Source organism: Charadrius vociferus, unplaced genomic scaffold (assembly GCF_000708025.1).
Source record: "Charadrius vociferus isolate BGI_N301 unplaced genomic scaffold, ASM70802v2 scaffold90, whole genome shotgun sequence".
In the NCBI taxonomy this organism is placed as follows: Eukaryota; Metazoa; Chordata; class Aves; order Charadriiformes; family Charadriidae; genus Charadrius; species Charadrius vociferus.
The window spans coordinates 1,097,278-1,114,238 of NW_009647222.1; the positions used below are offsets into that span (position 1 = coordinate 1,097,278).

Sequence of the window (16,961 nt, forward strand, 5' to 3'; positions counted from 1 at the left end):
CAGATATCGTTCGCGTCACTGAATGTCTCTGTACCCTCAGTGACTGCAATCTTTCTTCTGGAAGATGCAGTACAGGAACACAAAGTGGCTTTATTTTTCATGCCTCTCTTGACGTTTATTTTTTTTCACTGGATAGTTTTACAGACAGAAACCTCGCACTTTGCATCATATTTGCATTCAGGTATCTGTGTTATTTGGTCAGACAGGAAGCTGCTAGCCGAATAAATATGACAGCAAAGCAAAGTCCTCTAATTTCCTGGATTTTTTTTTTTTTTTTTAATAGCGAACTGAGTAAAGAGGAGGAGCTCTAAAAGTGGCTCCAATGAGAGATAAAACTACAATGGCAGCAGAGCTCCTAGAAGACATCAGTGAACCCACACAAAGCCAGTGGCAACCTGCATCTTGGTTCTTCCACTGCATTTAAAGCCTCTTATTGTTGTCTTGCTTTCCACATTTCACACACAGTGCCATTGTGTTTCCTTTCTCAATTGGCCACTCTTCCATTTCCCAGGTTCCTTTGGTGTGGCCCTTTGTACTTGGCCTGCACTAGTGACAGTAGCTACGTTGATCCTCTTGCTGGGCAGTTTGTTTGTCCTACCTGTTTAAGTGGATATCTTTAGCATCAGATCCGTTTAAAGCTGCTAGGAATAAATATGACAGCAAAGCAAAGTCCTCTAATTTCCTGGATTTTTTTTTTTTTTTTTAATAGCGAACTGAGTAAAGAGGAGGAGCTCTAAAAGTGGCTCCAATGAGAGATAAAACTACAATGGCAGCAGAGCTCCTAGAAGACATCAGTGAACCCACACAAAGCCAGTGGCAACCTGCATCTTGGTTCTTCCACTGCATTTAAAGCCTCTTATTGTTGTCTTGCTTTCCACATTTCACACACAGTGCCATTGTGTTTCCTTTCTCAATTGGCCACTCTTCCATTTCCCAGGTTCCTTTGGTGTGGCCCTTTGTACTTGGCCTGCACTAGTGACAGTAGCTACGTTGATCCTCTTGCTGGGCAGTTTGTTTGTCCTACCTGTTTAAGTGGATATCTTTAGCATCAGATCCGTTTATCTCAGCAGTCTCTTCTGTAATCCAGAAGCATGTGTCCCACAGCTAATTCTATCTTACTCCAAATTAAATTCTTAGCAACTTAAGTATCTGTTCTCTGCTAATTCTTCTGAGTAAAAGAAAACCAGCCACAGAGGAACCTCTCTACCTTCTCATTATATCTGGGTCCCTAGTTGTGCAACGCGGCAGTGTGCAGCTGTTAAGGTGCATGCTGTTTCTTGTTTATCACCTTTTAATAATTTTGCTCGAAAGACAGTAGAAAAGGTATTTTCTAATCTTTTCTCTCTGGTCAGCTATTGTTTTTGGTGCCTCCGCACCTGTGCAATAAGGTTGTTTCTGGAAATCTGTTTTTCCTCAAGTGTCTAAGTCCCTCTTTGTCTATTATTAACAGTGACTGTAAGCTTTAGTCTCTTTTTGAATGCACTTTCTTCCTTGTCGCAGATCACATTAGTTGAGTGGCTTCAGCTATATCTCACATACTACACGTGTGGGTAACATCATGGGACTTCACCATATTCCTAAGCTATCTTGGCTTTGTATTAAGGCAGCACTTGGGCCATGTACACACAGACTAGCTCCCCACAGCACCCTCCAAAGTGCTTCCTCCCTCCTGCCATCATTTTCCCTCCCCGTTCCATGAAAAGGAAAACTTATACTGGGAAGGAAGACAAGCACTTTGTAGGGGAGCATCATTCTTGTCCTCTTGTAGACCACCAGCCTTTCTCAGTCAGTGCCACTCAGGCACAGAAAAAAACAGCAGTGCCTGCTGCTCCCCTGCCCGTTCCATACAGGCACACAAAGCAATAGAAAGAAGGACCTGCAAAAAAAGGCTAAATTCACTTTCTGATACTCACTATTTCATCCCGGTCTTCCCATTCCACTTCTGAGAGATCTACACTGTTGTAGTTTGGCTTAGGCTTCAGTTTCTTTCCTTCTTTATACTGGTGTTTATAAAAAAAAAAAAAAAAAAAACAGAAAAATACCTAAGTAAGCAGCTAGATAACTTCCTAAACTAACCCTTTAAGAATCAATATCTAATTTGAAAAATAGAGGTGTCTCATTTATTCTCTACCTGGGAAGGCAGCATTTGGGTGCAAGTGCCTTCTCGGTCCCATGCCATGTAATTCTTTATGCAGCCAGCGTGGGGCTGGGACAGTTCAAGTGGGAGAGGCTGACCCAGTAGCAAGGGACAGGCAGCAACACAAGTAAACTTGCAGGTAAGGGCTAGAGCCTCCTTTGTGAGAATATTTTTCTAAATAGATCAGTACAATATACTTGCCTCCAGGAAATCAGTTTTTTCCCCACAGCTAAGAGTGTAATCCCATTAACACTCTAATACCAGCAGGAGGTCTTTCCTGATGGGAATTAGGCTTTGACTCCACTGACCGACAGGTGGACTTTTCACTTAGGATGCAAAAGCGCTATTTCTCTGTAATCTTCCGGGTTAAGGAAGAGGTGTGAAGCAGGCTCAGAGAGCCTGATTTCAGGTGGAGGATAAAGCAGTGCCCTTGCCTAGCTTTGCCTTGCCCCATCCTGGAATCACGATGTGTCCCTTCTCTTCACCTAATGAAGAAACTGTCTATGCCTGTGGTCTCCCTGAGCAAAGCTACCTTTTTGAAGACAGCTGCTGTGAAGCCTTGTGGCGGCACTTTCTCTTGCTGGTGACCCCACTAACGCTTACAACTGTGTGCAGATGGATTTGTGCCGACAGACATGCGTATGAAATATAAAATCATTGTGTGCCTGGGTATCTGAGTAACGAGGCCAGCTGTGTTTTTGCAGACAGTTGTGTGGTCTGGAGCTTCAGGTGGCACTGCTATGGAGAAACTTTGCCCTTGCGTCCACTCCCTCAAGTCCCAGAAGATCTTTGCAGCCTACTGGTCTCTAAATTGTCTCTGACTTTCCGTGTTACTAAGATTTGTGGTAGTGGACCCTGCTAGCCTCAGATTCCCCAATGTCCAACACTACACAGCTGCTAGGTACCTATTACTGGGGTACTGTTTATGCTGAATCTTCTTGTAGGAGATACGCCTGAGCGAGTGGAATTGTCTCTTCAGCCCAGCAGTGAAACCTTGCATGGACGCAGATACATGTGCACCTACAGTACAGTCAGTGGACACAAATACAGCCCTCACATGCACTGTTATGGAGAACGGATAGGCACGGTGCCTTACACTTCATACACGTGTGTGCATATATACATCGGTGTATGTGGAATTGATTTCTCTGGCCCTTATTCTCCTGGGTGCCTATATATCAGAGCCTGGTAGCCTTCACAGCTCAATAAAATATGAGAAACCATGACCATCCCTGAAAACCTTTGTTTCTAAGTAAGAAAAGGTTCTCAAATTCACAGTTATACATACCAAAGGACGGAGGTCCGGGTGTGAAAGGATGTAGCCATTGTTGGTGTTCAGAAAGGCATATCCATGGACACCCAGCTGGAGAAAGAGGCATTAGAAGAATTAGTGCTTTAGCTAGAAACACTGCTGTGTAATGGGTGCCACTCATACCCTGGCGCCACCAAAACTCAGAAATACTTTTCTTTTAAAGGTATCGACCAGCAGAAAATAGGGTCCATCCCAAACCATTTATCTCCAGATCTCTGGCCACTCTGTCTGAGCAGGCTTGCTATGCTTGGATGTACAAAGGGATGGGCAGGTTGTTGATTTGTGTACACATTCAAAAAAAGATGCCCTCCTAGAGTCTGATTGTCCTTGTGGACAATTACCACCCAGAGGCAGAATAAAACCTCCACGGCAGGCACAGCAGTGCTGCACATAAAATGGGCAACGATGGGGAATGTCGTAAACAGTACGGAAACAGCGGTGACAGGTCTGTATGCCCATCGCTACATATGCACAGCAGTGAAAGAACAAGTGAGTATGAATCTCACAGATGGCTTCCCTGGAAACCCAGTCGGTCTTCAGAGGGGCTCTGCATTATGTTTCAGTGTTGGCAAGACCAGACCTAGCCTAGGCCAATAGTACAAGCCTGTAGTCTTAAAATGCTTTTTAAGGAATAGCATAATCTAACAAGAGCAGACACTGGCTGACCTGATCAGCAAGAGATTTCCAAGAAAGCAATTACTCAGATCAAGCCCATATATAATACAAATTCCAGCTAAACCCTGAGTTGCTAAAAACCTGCTGATAGCCTGGGCTTGCCAAAACAATAGGTGTCTGAAGGAAAACAAGAATGGCTAAGGTTTCTATCTTCAAAAAATGTTGCAACTTTATATTCCTACAGAGACAATCCTGGAGGGACAACAGTAGGGAGGCAGGGAGGTAAGTAATTTACAGTCCGTCTGTGCCTTTTTGGAGAGAATGAATTTTGTATTTCACACATCCCAGATCAAAACTTTGGACTACGTGAAACAGTTATGCAAAGCACACTGAGCTCAGCTCAGTGTGGCAAAGATGTTGGATCAAGACTACAGCAAACTTCCTTGTTGGCCTATTAAAGCTGAAATTTCCCAGCCCAGTAAGTGCAATCGTAAATGTATGAGTTCCCAAGGTAGCTCCGGAACTAGTCCTTTGTAACCCATATGCCAGGGGATTCGAGTTGAGGATCTTAGGTTTCCAAACTGGTCTGGAGTTGGAAGAGCTCCTGGGAAGTTGTGTCCTGCCTCTGATGTAAAGAAATCCTTCAAATAATTTTCCACCCTTCCCTGGCACTGCTTGGAGGAAAGAACAGTGTCCCTCCCTGGCCCAGAAGAAAGATTATTGTGATACATGGCCTTTGAGTGACGTGGAGGAAGACGAAAAGGTATTAGTCTTATAGAGAAAATAAAAGTGTATAAAAGTTGCGGCTCCTAGGTTTCCCTAGAGGTTCCCCACAAGGTTCCCCCAGAGGTTCCCCACAAGGTTCCCCCAGACCCAAACCAGCTAGCTTTGGCATGCTGAGTGCACACACCCCAGTACTTATAGTACCTGGGTTGCCTGAAGGATCATTTCCTACAGCTGCATGCGAATGGCCTGCCTTGCATCCACGTTTGGAGGTGCCACACAAATTCATAGCTTCTGATAGCACTTTCAGTCCTGTAAGTCTTCAGCAATCAAATTTTGGACAACTGCCTAACTGGTAGTGGTTGTCTGATAGTTATTTAAGAGAAACTGAAAACTTGAAATGATGGCTCAAATTGCCTGATTTCATGGTGATCCTCAGATGTGCTTGCTGTCTCCTGGTGCGCAAACTGATTGAACAAAAGGTCACTGCACAGAATTGACAGCAGAAACCAAACTAAACAGTGCATCTCTGGGGGAGGGGGGATTTCTATGGATGAACATATGTTTTTAGATACGTGGAACATAAAGCTAATGGAAAGTTGATGGACTAACAATTCTGTAGAGCAAATACTCTATCTAGCACAAGCGAGTGAGTCTGTGCCATCCCCATCGCACAAGCGAGTGAGAGTCAACTTCCTGTACACTGTCCTGACATGAAAACTTCATGCTGGTCTGGAGAAAGGAACCCCTAGGCACAACAGAAGAGTTGGGTCTCCATAGTCCATTCAGTCCACAGTTTTTCTGCTAAGAATATTGACAGTGAAACTAGTTTTTGTTTGTTTTTTTTTTTTTGCCAGTTGGAACAGCAGCTTTTGTCCACTAGGAACTGGATATAAAAATTTAATTCATCTGAGATAGGCTGTCAGACCCGTATCATCTCTGAGTGGTCTAGGTTGGTGACCATGCAAAGGCTCCATGACCTGTTGCCAGTCTACTGGATCATCCGGTCCTTATGTTTGTGAAGCAGCCTAAGAGCTTCTAGGAGTGAATGATTTCCCATGTGCTATATGGAAACCACACACCCCACATCCAACATCTATTGCTTTACACTCATAGTTCTTCCTACAGGCAGAGGAATGATTTTTCAGTCATGACCATGGAAGAATGACTAGTGACTTCGCTGTGCAAAACAACGAATTGCGTTATCTCAGTCTTACCTTATACCGTGGAGCAAGTTTTAACAACTCCCTCAGTGGTACATCAGAGCCCACCACACCCAGGAGAATGCCATGAGATCGCTTAAAAACAAAGGAGAGTCCATTTTCAGAAGCAAAACCTGAGTAGTTTTCTACCTGAATACACATTATTGCGTTTCTACTAGTCTCTCACGTATCCTCTCCAGGCTCGTGTCAATATATTCATTCAAAAACAATTAACATACCTCAAAAAGTCTAAAGAGGTTTCTCCAGTCTACCCAATACTAGCCAGCATTTTTTGCTATGATTCAGAAGTAACATAAAATCACTGAAAACAACTTTTGAGGACAAAACCCTGCATTCAGTATGTGTAAGTAACAATAAGTACAAGGCAATCATGCAAAACAACATGGATCAACTGATAACTGGGGTCAACTAAACTGAATGCCAAATGCAAAATTGTTAAACTGTGAAAAAGGAATGCAGGAAATTCCCACAAAATCAGGAACTGGTTGCTTTAATAAGCATCTGGGGAGCACAAGGGAAAAATGACACACAGGCTTCTGCTGCAGCGCTGCACTAGTACAGGTTAAGGCCAGCCTCAGGTGGAGAAGGCAGACAATTGTTTGTAGGACCTGGATGAAGAGTTTATCCCTTGTACCGCAATGGTAAGGAGCCATCCACCATTTTAAAAGGATGCTAAGAAACTAGAAATGGTATGGAAAAGAGTGTCTAAAGGGCTTCAAAACCCAGAGGAAATGCCCGTATCAGAGACACATAAATTGGTCAACCTTTTTATCTTCTCAAAAGATAGACAGGCTTGACTTTATTGCAGCGTAGAAGATGCTTCCCAGGAAAAGATACCAAAGGGTACAGGCTTTTTAATCTAGCAGAGAAAGCCATTATGACAGGAAGGTGAGGTCAGACAAAATGAAAGTGGAATTTAGACAACAGTTTTTAATGGAGAGTGAGAAACCACAACGGAGAGCTCGGGGCTGGATGCCTTTCTTCAATAACACTTTTGCCAAACACAGGTTATTTGGCTCATGAAGGACCATCTCTATGCAATGTAAAGGTCTGCAATAAAATGGACAGACTAGACAAGGTAATGATCTCTTCCAGCCTGAAACTTTATGGGTCTGTGAATTAGGCTGTTTGAAAATGGAAGGGATAAAACAGGGAGAAGTGTCATATTTAAGGCATATTTTGAAGAAATAGCATTCAGAGGAAATGACAGACTATCATTTTGTCAGATAAATTATTGGCCACCCATCCTGCCAGAGATCTACCGCCGTCCCTAACAGCTGGCTCTCCTTTCAGAGACCCATTGGCTTTAAAACCCCGCAAAGGTCCACTGCATCCTTTCACTTCTGCTTGCTGGAGGGAGACCGAAGCCCGTGTTGCACTCACCGTCTCGTTCTTTTTGCTGAAGACTGGCATAGCCACTGTTGTCATGAGCAACAGACTCTGAGCCTGAGATGCAAAGAGCTGCCACAGAACAACGAGCTGTGTGTTAGCAAATGCAATACCACAGATAACCCGAGCGAAAGGCACTGGAATTCCCAAGGACCCCAGATGTTGATTACAATTAGCCGCCTCCTTGCCTCCCACACCCCTCCAAAACCAGATGGCAGCACTTTTCAATACTCTGTATCCAAGAGGATCGTAGGATGGATGCTTGCTTGTGTGGGGTGATGAGGATGGGATGAAAGCCAGTGAAATATGTTGAAGCAGGAGAGATTAAAGAGCTGTTTTAATGAAGAGACAGGAACCTGGAGAAGTGGTGGCACAATTTATACCCACCACTCATTGGGAGCGTAGACTTGAGCACTTATGCAACAAGTGTAAAAACCACCAACACAAGGAGCACAGAATAGAGAAAAGCAACTCAAATATGAGCAAAATCACAAACAAGATATCATCTATATTGCGAACACATGAATACCACGAATGAGAAACACCACAGCCAAATATTTAAAAGGCACAAATATACACAGAGCCTGCTTATATATACTTGTTACTCAAGCATCTAAGCTTAGGAAAAACAGAGGCAAAATCATAATCCAAATAGATACAACATGGTGAGCTATCTCTACAGGGGATACAGGACATGCACAGGTAACGGGGTAACAGATGCTCCCTGTACTGCAGAAGACAGATGCTTTAAAAACATGCAGGAAAGGAGGTAAAACAGGCAAGACACATGCAAAGGAGTCTCCCAAACATGCCTAGCTATCAAAAGAACCTAATTCCTCGATGTCAGTAGCATCTCCCTTCCATCTCTCATTTGGTTGAGGCAAGAAATGAGCTCCTGTCTCCATTACTGTACACGCTACGAGCCACAAAGGAGCCAGTCAATAATCTATGCAGTTGCTTGATAGAGATTTGAGCCTGGTATCCTGAGTTACTGGTCTGGATGATTCTGTGTGGAAACTTCCCATTCATGGCAACACTTACACCAACACACAGCAAGTAAACTTGTCCAGCACTTACTGGACAAAGAGATCCGGTGAACTAAGCTACAGCACAACACAGACACCCCTACCTACTCTGAATCAACAGCACAGCTCTCCGGTACATCCAGCATTTCCTCTTCTCATTTTGCCAGTGTAAGAGGGCTCCCTCAGTGCTGCAGCCCCCACCCCCCTCCAGATGTACAGGCCAGCTGTGGCTGTGAGCACTGTCACTGACACACCAACTGGCACAAGGGAAACAACACGCTCACAAAACACAGGGGTGCAGTTACCTCCTCAGACTGTGGCAGCTAGTGAGAGACATGGATGAACAGACGAATGAATACATGAATGGAGGAATGAATCAAAGATGGGAGAGGCTGGGGCAGAGAAAGTGAATGGCAAGCCAAGCCAAGAGGTAAGAAAAGAGGTGCAGCAAAAAAAAGTGCGGCAAACAAATCCCTGTGACTGCCTTGGGAAGTGTGACACCCTACACCAGGGCCAGGGGTGGCACGCCTCCTATTAGAATAAACTTGTTGGGTAGGTAGTAGCATTTCTGGAGGTTTTGCCTAGCACACTCAAGTACCATGTCCCCAGCTTTCACTTGGCACAGCTCCTGCAGCAGAAGGCATTCCCACGTCTGCCTCACACACCTAGTGTGCCATGGCTGCAGCCTCAATGGTCAGCCACAGAACAGAGGTGAGGGACAGTCTCTTCCCATGAGAGCACAGCACCTTCCTACAGAGCTAAGCTCAGTACCCCTAGTTTTACTCCAACGCAGAGAGTTCAGATTTCTCACCATGGATCTTGAACCTGCAAACTGTGGGTTCTGCCCAGGGCTGTGGCAGACACCCTAAAGCTGCTTCTGGCCAGACCTGGGATAATAACTTCAGTCCCACAATGGGATTCTGTATGGAAACATTCTCAATGTTCCTAGAAAATTTTTTTCTCCCTCAGATAGTATAAACAGTCCTGAGACCTCAGGTTTGTCTCTGGAAGAGGGGAATCTGACTTGTAGTCAGCTCTGTCACACAGACACTTCTCTGGGGTGAAGAGTCCAGTGTAGGAAAAAAAACTTTCTCTCTCTGAAAGCACAGAGAGACCCAAAAGAGGAACGGTAACTTTCTCTTTCTGCAGGGTAGAAAGGGATGGAGTCGACAACTGAGGAACATCCTCTATTTGAGGAAGCGCAGGGCAAGGCTCCCTCAGTGGCAGTCTACTCTGTCCTTCCCTTCACCCCTTTGAATTTCAAAGCTGCCTCGGCAACACACCACCTGCACCTGCTCGTGGTCCAAACGTCTTAAGTCTTCCCGTAGGGCAGACCTGAGATGAAGCAAGGGGAGTTAGGAGTGCTGACTGGTACTTTGCTATGTCCTTTACCCACAGGGCTACACACAGGGCCACTGCGGTGATCTTTGGTCTTGCTGGCCCAAGGAATGAAAGAGTGAGCCGGCTTCCCAAACTGAGATCTGTATCTTTGAGTGGCAAGCAGTATGCAGTTAGCTACTGGGCTGGAGGAGATAAATCTTTGTGACCTGTATCCTGAGCTGTAAATAATCTTTCCTGTGAATAATCCTTTAGAAGGTAACCTGCTTTCACAGAAGCACTGCTTAAGTCACGCTGTGCCTGTGTGATTAGTCCTGGGCTCCTGGGTCACCGCAGATTCAGACCTGAGTCTGCATATACATCTCAACTCCAGGAGCGAGCAGAAAAGAAATATTGTCTGTCTCAGCAGAGCCAGAGACCAGTAATTTCTATCAGTCAACCAACTCCTGGTTTAAAATATTTTTTTTTTAAATAAGTTTCAGGACTTTATTTACATTCTGATATACAGAAGATATTTAGATGGGAAGCGAGGACAAGTTATATGCCTAACGTACTAGCTGGGCATCTAACACCTTGGCCAGTTTGGCCCATAGGCCCTGCTGTTTGCTGACTAAAGACTTGTGCTGTAGGTCCTTACCGCGCTGTCCATGTAGGCTTCAGTCCAGATAATGTCGTGGTCGTGGTTGATGACCATGGGACGGCTGAGCACATGCAGGTACTCCATCACGTTCTCCTGGACGTCCGCCAGTGTGGAGATCTGAGTGTAGTAGCCTTCATGAAGAAACAGAGGTATGAGTCACTCTTCTAATGTATCTTCTGTATCTTCAAATGAGCATTTGTGCAAAGCTAGAAAACTGGATGTCAAAGACTGTATCTAAGTTACCTATTTCCAGAGCTTTCTCCTCACAGATGGACCCATAAAAGTCTAACACTACAACAAGGAGTATAGGGGAAGAGTGTCTTCAAGTTTTCAAAAGGTCCTTTAAATTAGCTGCTTAACTGGTTAGAAATGCAAACACAGTGTAATGTCATGAGGACTCTTGTCCTGCTTCTCACCAGATGGATCTGATGGTTGTACTTGGTATAGCACGGAGTATGTCAGATAGATGGAAAACTTTCGTTGTCACTAGGAAAACACTGCCATGTGAAAGGGCTTATGGTCTGATAAGCTTTGTGATGTGGAAACAGATTTAGTGTGCTTGGAAACAAGGACTACAAGAGCTATACAATGTGTCAAAACAGAAGAACCAAAAAATCAGTGAATCTTCTGCAGAGCTCAAGTCTGGTAAGTGAGAATTCAAGTGCAAAGAGCCTATTTTTGTTCTCTGTTTGGTAATTCAGGAGAATCCATTCTCACATTTTATGGCAAACCAACAGCCCCATGAATTCCCTGTCGCTAACCTTATGGCTGAATACGCAACCTGAAGTCCAGGATTTTTTTTAGTCTAATAAAAATTTAAAACGCTACTAGTGATTCATAGTGTTAACAGATGAATGTTTGAGCCTAGAACATGCCCAGCTCAGGCTAGAATTTCTTGTCTGTCAATTATTTTCAGTAGCAAATGCACCCATGCATTTCATAGTCTGCTGGAGCAATTGCTCATACAGGAAGAGTCAATATAGCTGGCTAATCAGCCCCCAACATCAGTCTTCCCTTCTTTTCCCTTTTTAAGCAGGATACTGATGTAGCAAGCATTGCTGACTGTCTCCAGACATGCTGAGGCCAAGTCATGCCCAAACAGGGAAGGCTTCTTTTTTTCCCCTCCCTCTTCCTTTAGCCTTGTGGACTCTGACAGGGCTAACTGAACTTTTTAACTGGCCCCAAATGCATAGAGGTGACTCACCTACTCTGGGTGGATTTTCTTGTTCATGCCATTTCATGACAGCTACAGAGAATATTGGTTTTAAGGCGGGATTAACAAGCTATTCTGGTACCTCAGTGAAACTGCTGGCACACAAAGAATTTGGCCAGGATATAGGGGTTAACCTGCAGAACTTGTGAAAAATGCTGTAAAAATCTTTAAAGATATGTTCTACATTTCAGCCAAAAGATGTCAGGCTTTCTGACAGAGTTTTAGACAGATTGTCAAAAGCCAGCAACGGGGACACAATAAGCACAGGGACTTAGGTGGACCACAGCCAGCATGAATCTCGGTCATAGTGTCCGTTGGCACCGTGACAGGAAAAATGTGGTGGCTCAGCATGGAGGACTTGTGTTAGCTGGACACAGACACGCTTCATGTGGACTAGCGGGGTCTGCTTTTTCCTTGGGTCGTCTTCCGACCAAGGGCTCATGGGCCCCAGCTATAGTGGGGAAGCCCTAGAGGGGTCCAGGGCCCCGTGGAGGCAGCCCATGTGTGACGTGTGTGATGGCGGGTGGGGAACCGTTGCCACAGAGCACCTTTGTTGTTGCAGGCAATCCATTTCACGTTGGGGGCAAAAGTGACCTCCCGTCCAATGAGGTAAGTGAAAACCCGGACCTGGGAACAGGAACGCAGAAAAAAAAGAATTAGGCTGTAATGTGTTACCAAATCCAAATGGCTGAGATTTGACATCCTGCTATACACTGGTGTGAATGCCTGTTTGTGGCGCAAAGCAATAGCTCTGCCTTCACACAGGGACAGGAGCCTCTTGCTCCATTTGTTTTGGATTTTGTGGGCTGGAACTTCATTTCCAATTACAATATGCTCAGGAAGCCAAGTAGCGCCCGGGATCATCTGAATAACAAGGCAGAAGTGCAAATTCTATTTGATTTTATGATGGCAGCTCTGCCAGGCACTCAGCAACCGCATGCAGAGAGGTTTATAGCTCACAGGAATACTCCACCCAGGGGAACAGCTGGCCGCATGAATCATTCAGAGAAAGCTTCACCATTTCTCTTGTGTTTGACCAATGTCAAAAGAGCCAATCCTGAAATAAACTGCTTTAACAGCCCCATGCTCTGGCCTCTCAGTAGGCTGCTTCTCTCCCTTTGTGCATTGCTGCTAGCTGGGATGAGGTAAACAAATAAATCAGGAGGATTTAGGATGAGCCGTGGTCTATTCCACTTTCACAGTCTGCTTTTGCTAGTACAAGACTTTAATCACAGACCTCAAAGTAAATAGGGCTGGAAGGCACCTAGAGAGGTTGTCTGGGCCATTCCCCTGCCCACCATAAGGACTGGTGATAGCCAAACCTTTTCCCAAACAGGCCCAATTATAAACAGTCCTGGATGGCATTAAAATTCTTTACATAAGTAGGTTTTTTAAAAATTTTAAAATACTCAGCTTCGTCTTTATCGTCTTATCAGGAAAATGTTTTGATTGCCCACACCTTTGGAAAACGAGGTGTATGAAAAAAAACAACCCAAAACTGCACCGACCTACAGATATCCATATGTGATCCTACCACCTCTAAAATCACTGCAGCAGGCTCCCGTCTGGCTGCTTTGTTTTGCGTTTACAGCAGGATGCAAATGGACACTGGAGTATATTAATGTTCTGCTCTGCCTTTGCCTGCCGCTCTTCTATCCCCACCATAGCAGGGTAGCACCTTTCCTCCCCCTTTCTGTTTAGCGCTTCCCAGACGAACCTTCCGATCTGGCCAGTTGTATTTTTCAAACACAGCTTCGTAATCCTCCACTGCTCCGTCTGTGATCAGCATGATGGCTTGGTTACACAAGCCTCCTTGACCGGCGTCTCTGAACTACAAACGGAGAGGAACAGCATTCGTTATCTCAGCCCAGGCCGTTTCTGTGTAATTGCAGCGTATTTATTCATGATGGGCCAGATCCCACCTTCCTCTTGCAAACCTCACCCTGTGCTCAGAAAGAGCTCTGCTTAGATAAGGATTGTGTGTGTAGACTGCATATAATTTTTTTATTTATACAGCCCTTCCTAGCACATGCGGCCACAGGAGGCTTTACAGAAGTAAAGTAACAAGGAGAAAATAAGTGCTGTGGAGGAAGGGTGTCATTCCCTGCTGCCTCACATCTTGCACAATCACGTTCGTTTATGCAAAACAACTATAGACTGACCATAAACACTGCAACTCTGATTTGACAGCAATAACTGTCACTTTTTATGGAAGAAGATGTGAGAGGAGGGGGAAATCAGACTCATTTCAGGGTAAATCCATCAACCTGCCAAAAAAAAAAAATAGCAGGGAAAGGCAAGGAGCACATGAAAAAAGAAGGCTGCTGCCATCAGAGCTGAAATAGGTTATGAACGTGCCGGATAGAAAGGCCATATGCTGTAATGACGGATGACCTGTTATCTGTGCATACAGTGATATTTTTAAGGTAGAGTGGAAGTAGACTGGGACTCTGGTACGAAGGTTGATGTGCTCCCAAGGACACACGGAGAGGTGTAGAGCAGGTGTGCTCTTGCAGGCAAGCCAGACCCTGCCTCCCCACGCTGCTTATCTCGTGCTCCTGCACCCAGAGCCATTTGCCTCTCATGCCCCTGGGTACACCAGCTCTAGAGAACCAAGTGCCTTATGCAGCAGCAACACAGGTGTTGGATTAGCTGTCACCAGAGACGGTGGCAGAGGACATCAAGGCACAAAAACGAGCAGCTACTTTGCTTCGGCTCCTAGTTCAGTGTCAGCAGGCACTTCTTCTGGCACGGCATCTCACCAATTCTACGCTCTGAGCAAGCAAAATGCTAATCAACAAGGGAGGGTACAGAAACTGATGCAGGGTAAAAAAATATGGAAAGAGGACGATATGACAAGTCTGCACAAGAGATTAATGAGAGGCAGTGGCATGAGATGGAGAGTGGATGGGAGACTAATTGAAGGGTGACTAAGGTTATATCAAACACAGAAGTAATTTTAAACTGGAGGGAGTAGTTATATCTTATAAATGAGGAAAAAGGTATCCAAGTAGCAAGATTATTGCATAAAATGAAAGCAAGCACTGGATGGGAGAATAAGAGCACCGAGTGTGAACTGGGACTTTTTAGATGTTTTAGGGTTCAGCTCACAAGTCCCTCTGGTTTGGTAGTGCTGTGTTAGGACAGAAGGCAAATGTCTTTACCAACACGGATGGTACTATGGTTCCACCAGATTAACATCATGACCATCGATAGATACCTGAAAGCCAGCTCCGAGTCCAGATTTTCCCAGACATTTCACCACTCCTACAATTACCTCTGTGATTGTCCCTCATTATGAAATTACCAGGTTCAGAGTTAATATCACCATGACTCCTTCCACCACCATTTACGTTATCAGTCCCGCCTCCTTCAACATTGCTCTTGATATCACTGAAGAACTGGTTACTCCAGTAAGCACGGACTCAGCAGCTTCTGAATGACCATCTCATTACTTGTGTCACTGACCAGTATCAGTACAGATGATTGTGAGAGAGAAGGGTGGTGTAATAGGGTCCTTTCTAACTAGCTGTTCTCAGGCAAAACATCTATATGCATTACTGAATCGGGATGAGGTGGTTGGGCACGGCTCCTCCTCTTTCACGTCACCAGAGCAGCACAACACAGGAGAGGTAAACTGTACCTCTGCTGCTGCAGTCGTGCAACCCAGCAGCAGGGATCTCGCACGTCTTCCTCTACAGAGTCCCCAAGGTCTGACATTTCCAGTGGTCCAAAAAGCTTCTACACCTTGTACCATAGAAAAAAGCCATCAGTGCCAGCTACAGGGTAATTGAAGCTCCAGGAGGGATCACAGCAGACGTGCCCCCTGCTCAGCAAGGAGACTCAGGGCAAAGACTGAGGGTGCACAACAGGAACAAACACAGGATGCTCTTAGGTGCAAATGAAAGGGGGAAAACAGTTGACAGCTGCATGGGATTCTGCTGCAGACCATCAAGTAGGAAAAAGACAAGGATTCTCAAGCGAGCTATTCCTAGGACAGAGATCAACTGTGTGCAGATTAGCAGAGAGAAAGGCTAGTGGGAGCATCCATTAGGGAGGCATAGGGTTACGATGGTGCAGGACAAGTTGTCAGAATGAGGTTCAGATCACAGATATGTGAACCTTGTAGTTACAAAAGCAGCTTATTCCAGACTGTTGCAATCTACATGTTTTGTTTAGATGATTATTAAATTAACACTTAATTAAGGTCACCCACCATTTCATCAAACTGCCTAAGACATCTTTTCATGTAGCTTACTTCAGATCTCATAATACTGAGATACTGAGAAATTAGATGCTGTATCAGAACCAGCAATCTCCTAATTACAGGAGTAGATGATATTTTCAACAGGGAAAATGAGATCATCAGTGTCATAGAAATAGAGATTAAAAAGACAGATTTAGAAAACAAACGAACAAGAGGTAATCCCTGATTTTTAGGTCCTTTTGTGACTGGCTGCAGCTGTAGCGAATGATCTGACAACATTCACAGCAAGCTCTGAGCATAATTCCCTGCTCTGACTGAAGTCCCAGGAGTGTGAAAGAAGAGATGAGGAACAAGATGTCCACAGAACAGATGTCTGAAGAGATGCGGACTAGAGCTGCGGTCGGGGAATGAGGCACAGAGCTAAGTATTCTCCTGTATAACTTTGGTCACGTTGCCAGGAGTAACAGGCATGATCTAATTAATTCAGGGTCACAGTCTCTTGTACTCCCTTGTTTGCTCATTGCCATTTACTTTGCAGTTATAGCCTGGCACAGAGTTACTAGTTAAGCAATAGGAACATCGGCACAGCTCAGTGGTGCGCAGGCACACGTGCTGATTATATATGCATCTGGCCAGATGACTGAGCAGCCCCTCTCCATCTCCTCCTACCCGTTCCTATGCAGACTGGCCTCCAGGATTACTGAAAATTCAAACTTGGTGGCAAGCGTCCCATAGGGAGAAAATGAGCAGCAGAGAAGGAAAAAAGCCAGCGAAGAAGAAATGAGAGATGGCGTTAAGCAAAATGGCATAAACTAGTAAACAGGAAGTCCTGAGCTTTGCATATCCTGAAAAATAAGCTGCAGAATCCAGGTCCATAAAAATGTGACTGAAATCAAGAAAAGATTCATAAATGTTTAGACAGAAGCAAGAAAGGAAGTAAAAAGAGTATGTTGCCAGATGATAAAAAGCAGAGGGAAATGGTCAGGCAGAGATGCTTTATAGCCTCCATACTTCATCATCAAAAGGATAATATGGTAATGGCTAGGTACATGCTGAAGTGATAAAGAAAAAAAATGAATGAATTACAGGCAGGGTCACAAAGTGGTAGGGTTAAAGAAAAAGTTAATTGAAAGCATTTG

General features: G+C 44.7%; 1 protein-coding gene across 1 annotated transcript in view; it reads right to left on the bottom strand.

The window, feature by feature from the left end:
* Positions 1-16,961, bottom strand: part of CACNA2D4 (calcium channel, voltage-dependent, alpha 2/delta subunit 4) — a 132,522-nt gene that overhangs the window by 87,665 nt on the left and 27,896 nt on the right. The window contains exons 11-17 of the mRNA XM_009879747.1: positions 13,333-13,446; positions 12,164-12,242; positions 10,400-10,533; positions 7,394-7,471; positions 6,005-6,085; positions 3,426-3,500; positions 1,914-2,000 (exon numbers count right to left, since the gene is read on the bottom strand). Of these exons, the coding sequence (XP_009878049.1) occupies positions 1,914-2,000; positions 3,426-3,500; positions 6,005-6,085; positions 7,394-7,471; positions 10,400-10,533; positions 12,164-12,242; positions 13,333-13,446 (648 nt within the window). The remainder of the gene's footprint in view (positions 1-1,913; positions 2,001-3,425; positions 3,501-6,004; positions 6,086-7,393; positions 7,472-10,399; positions 10,534-12,163; positions 12,243-13,332; positions 13,447-16,961) is intronic.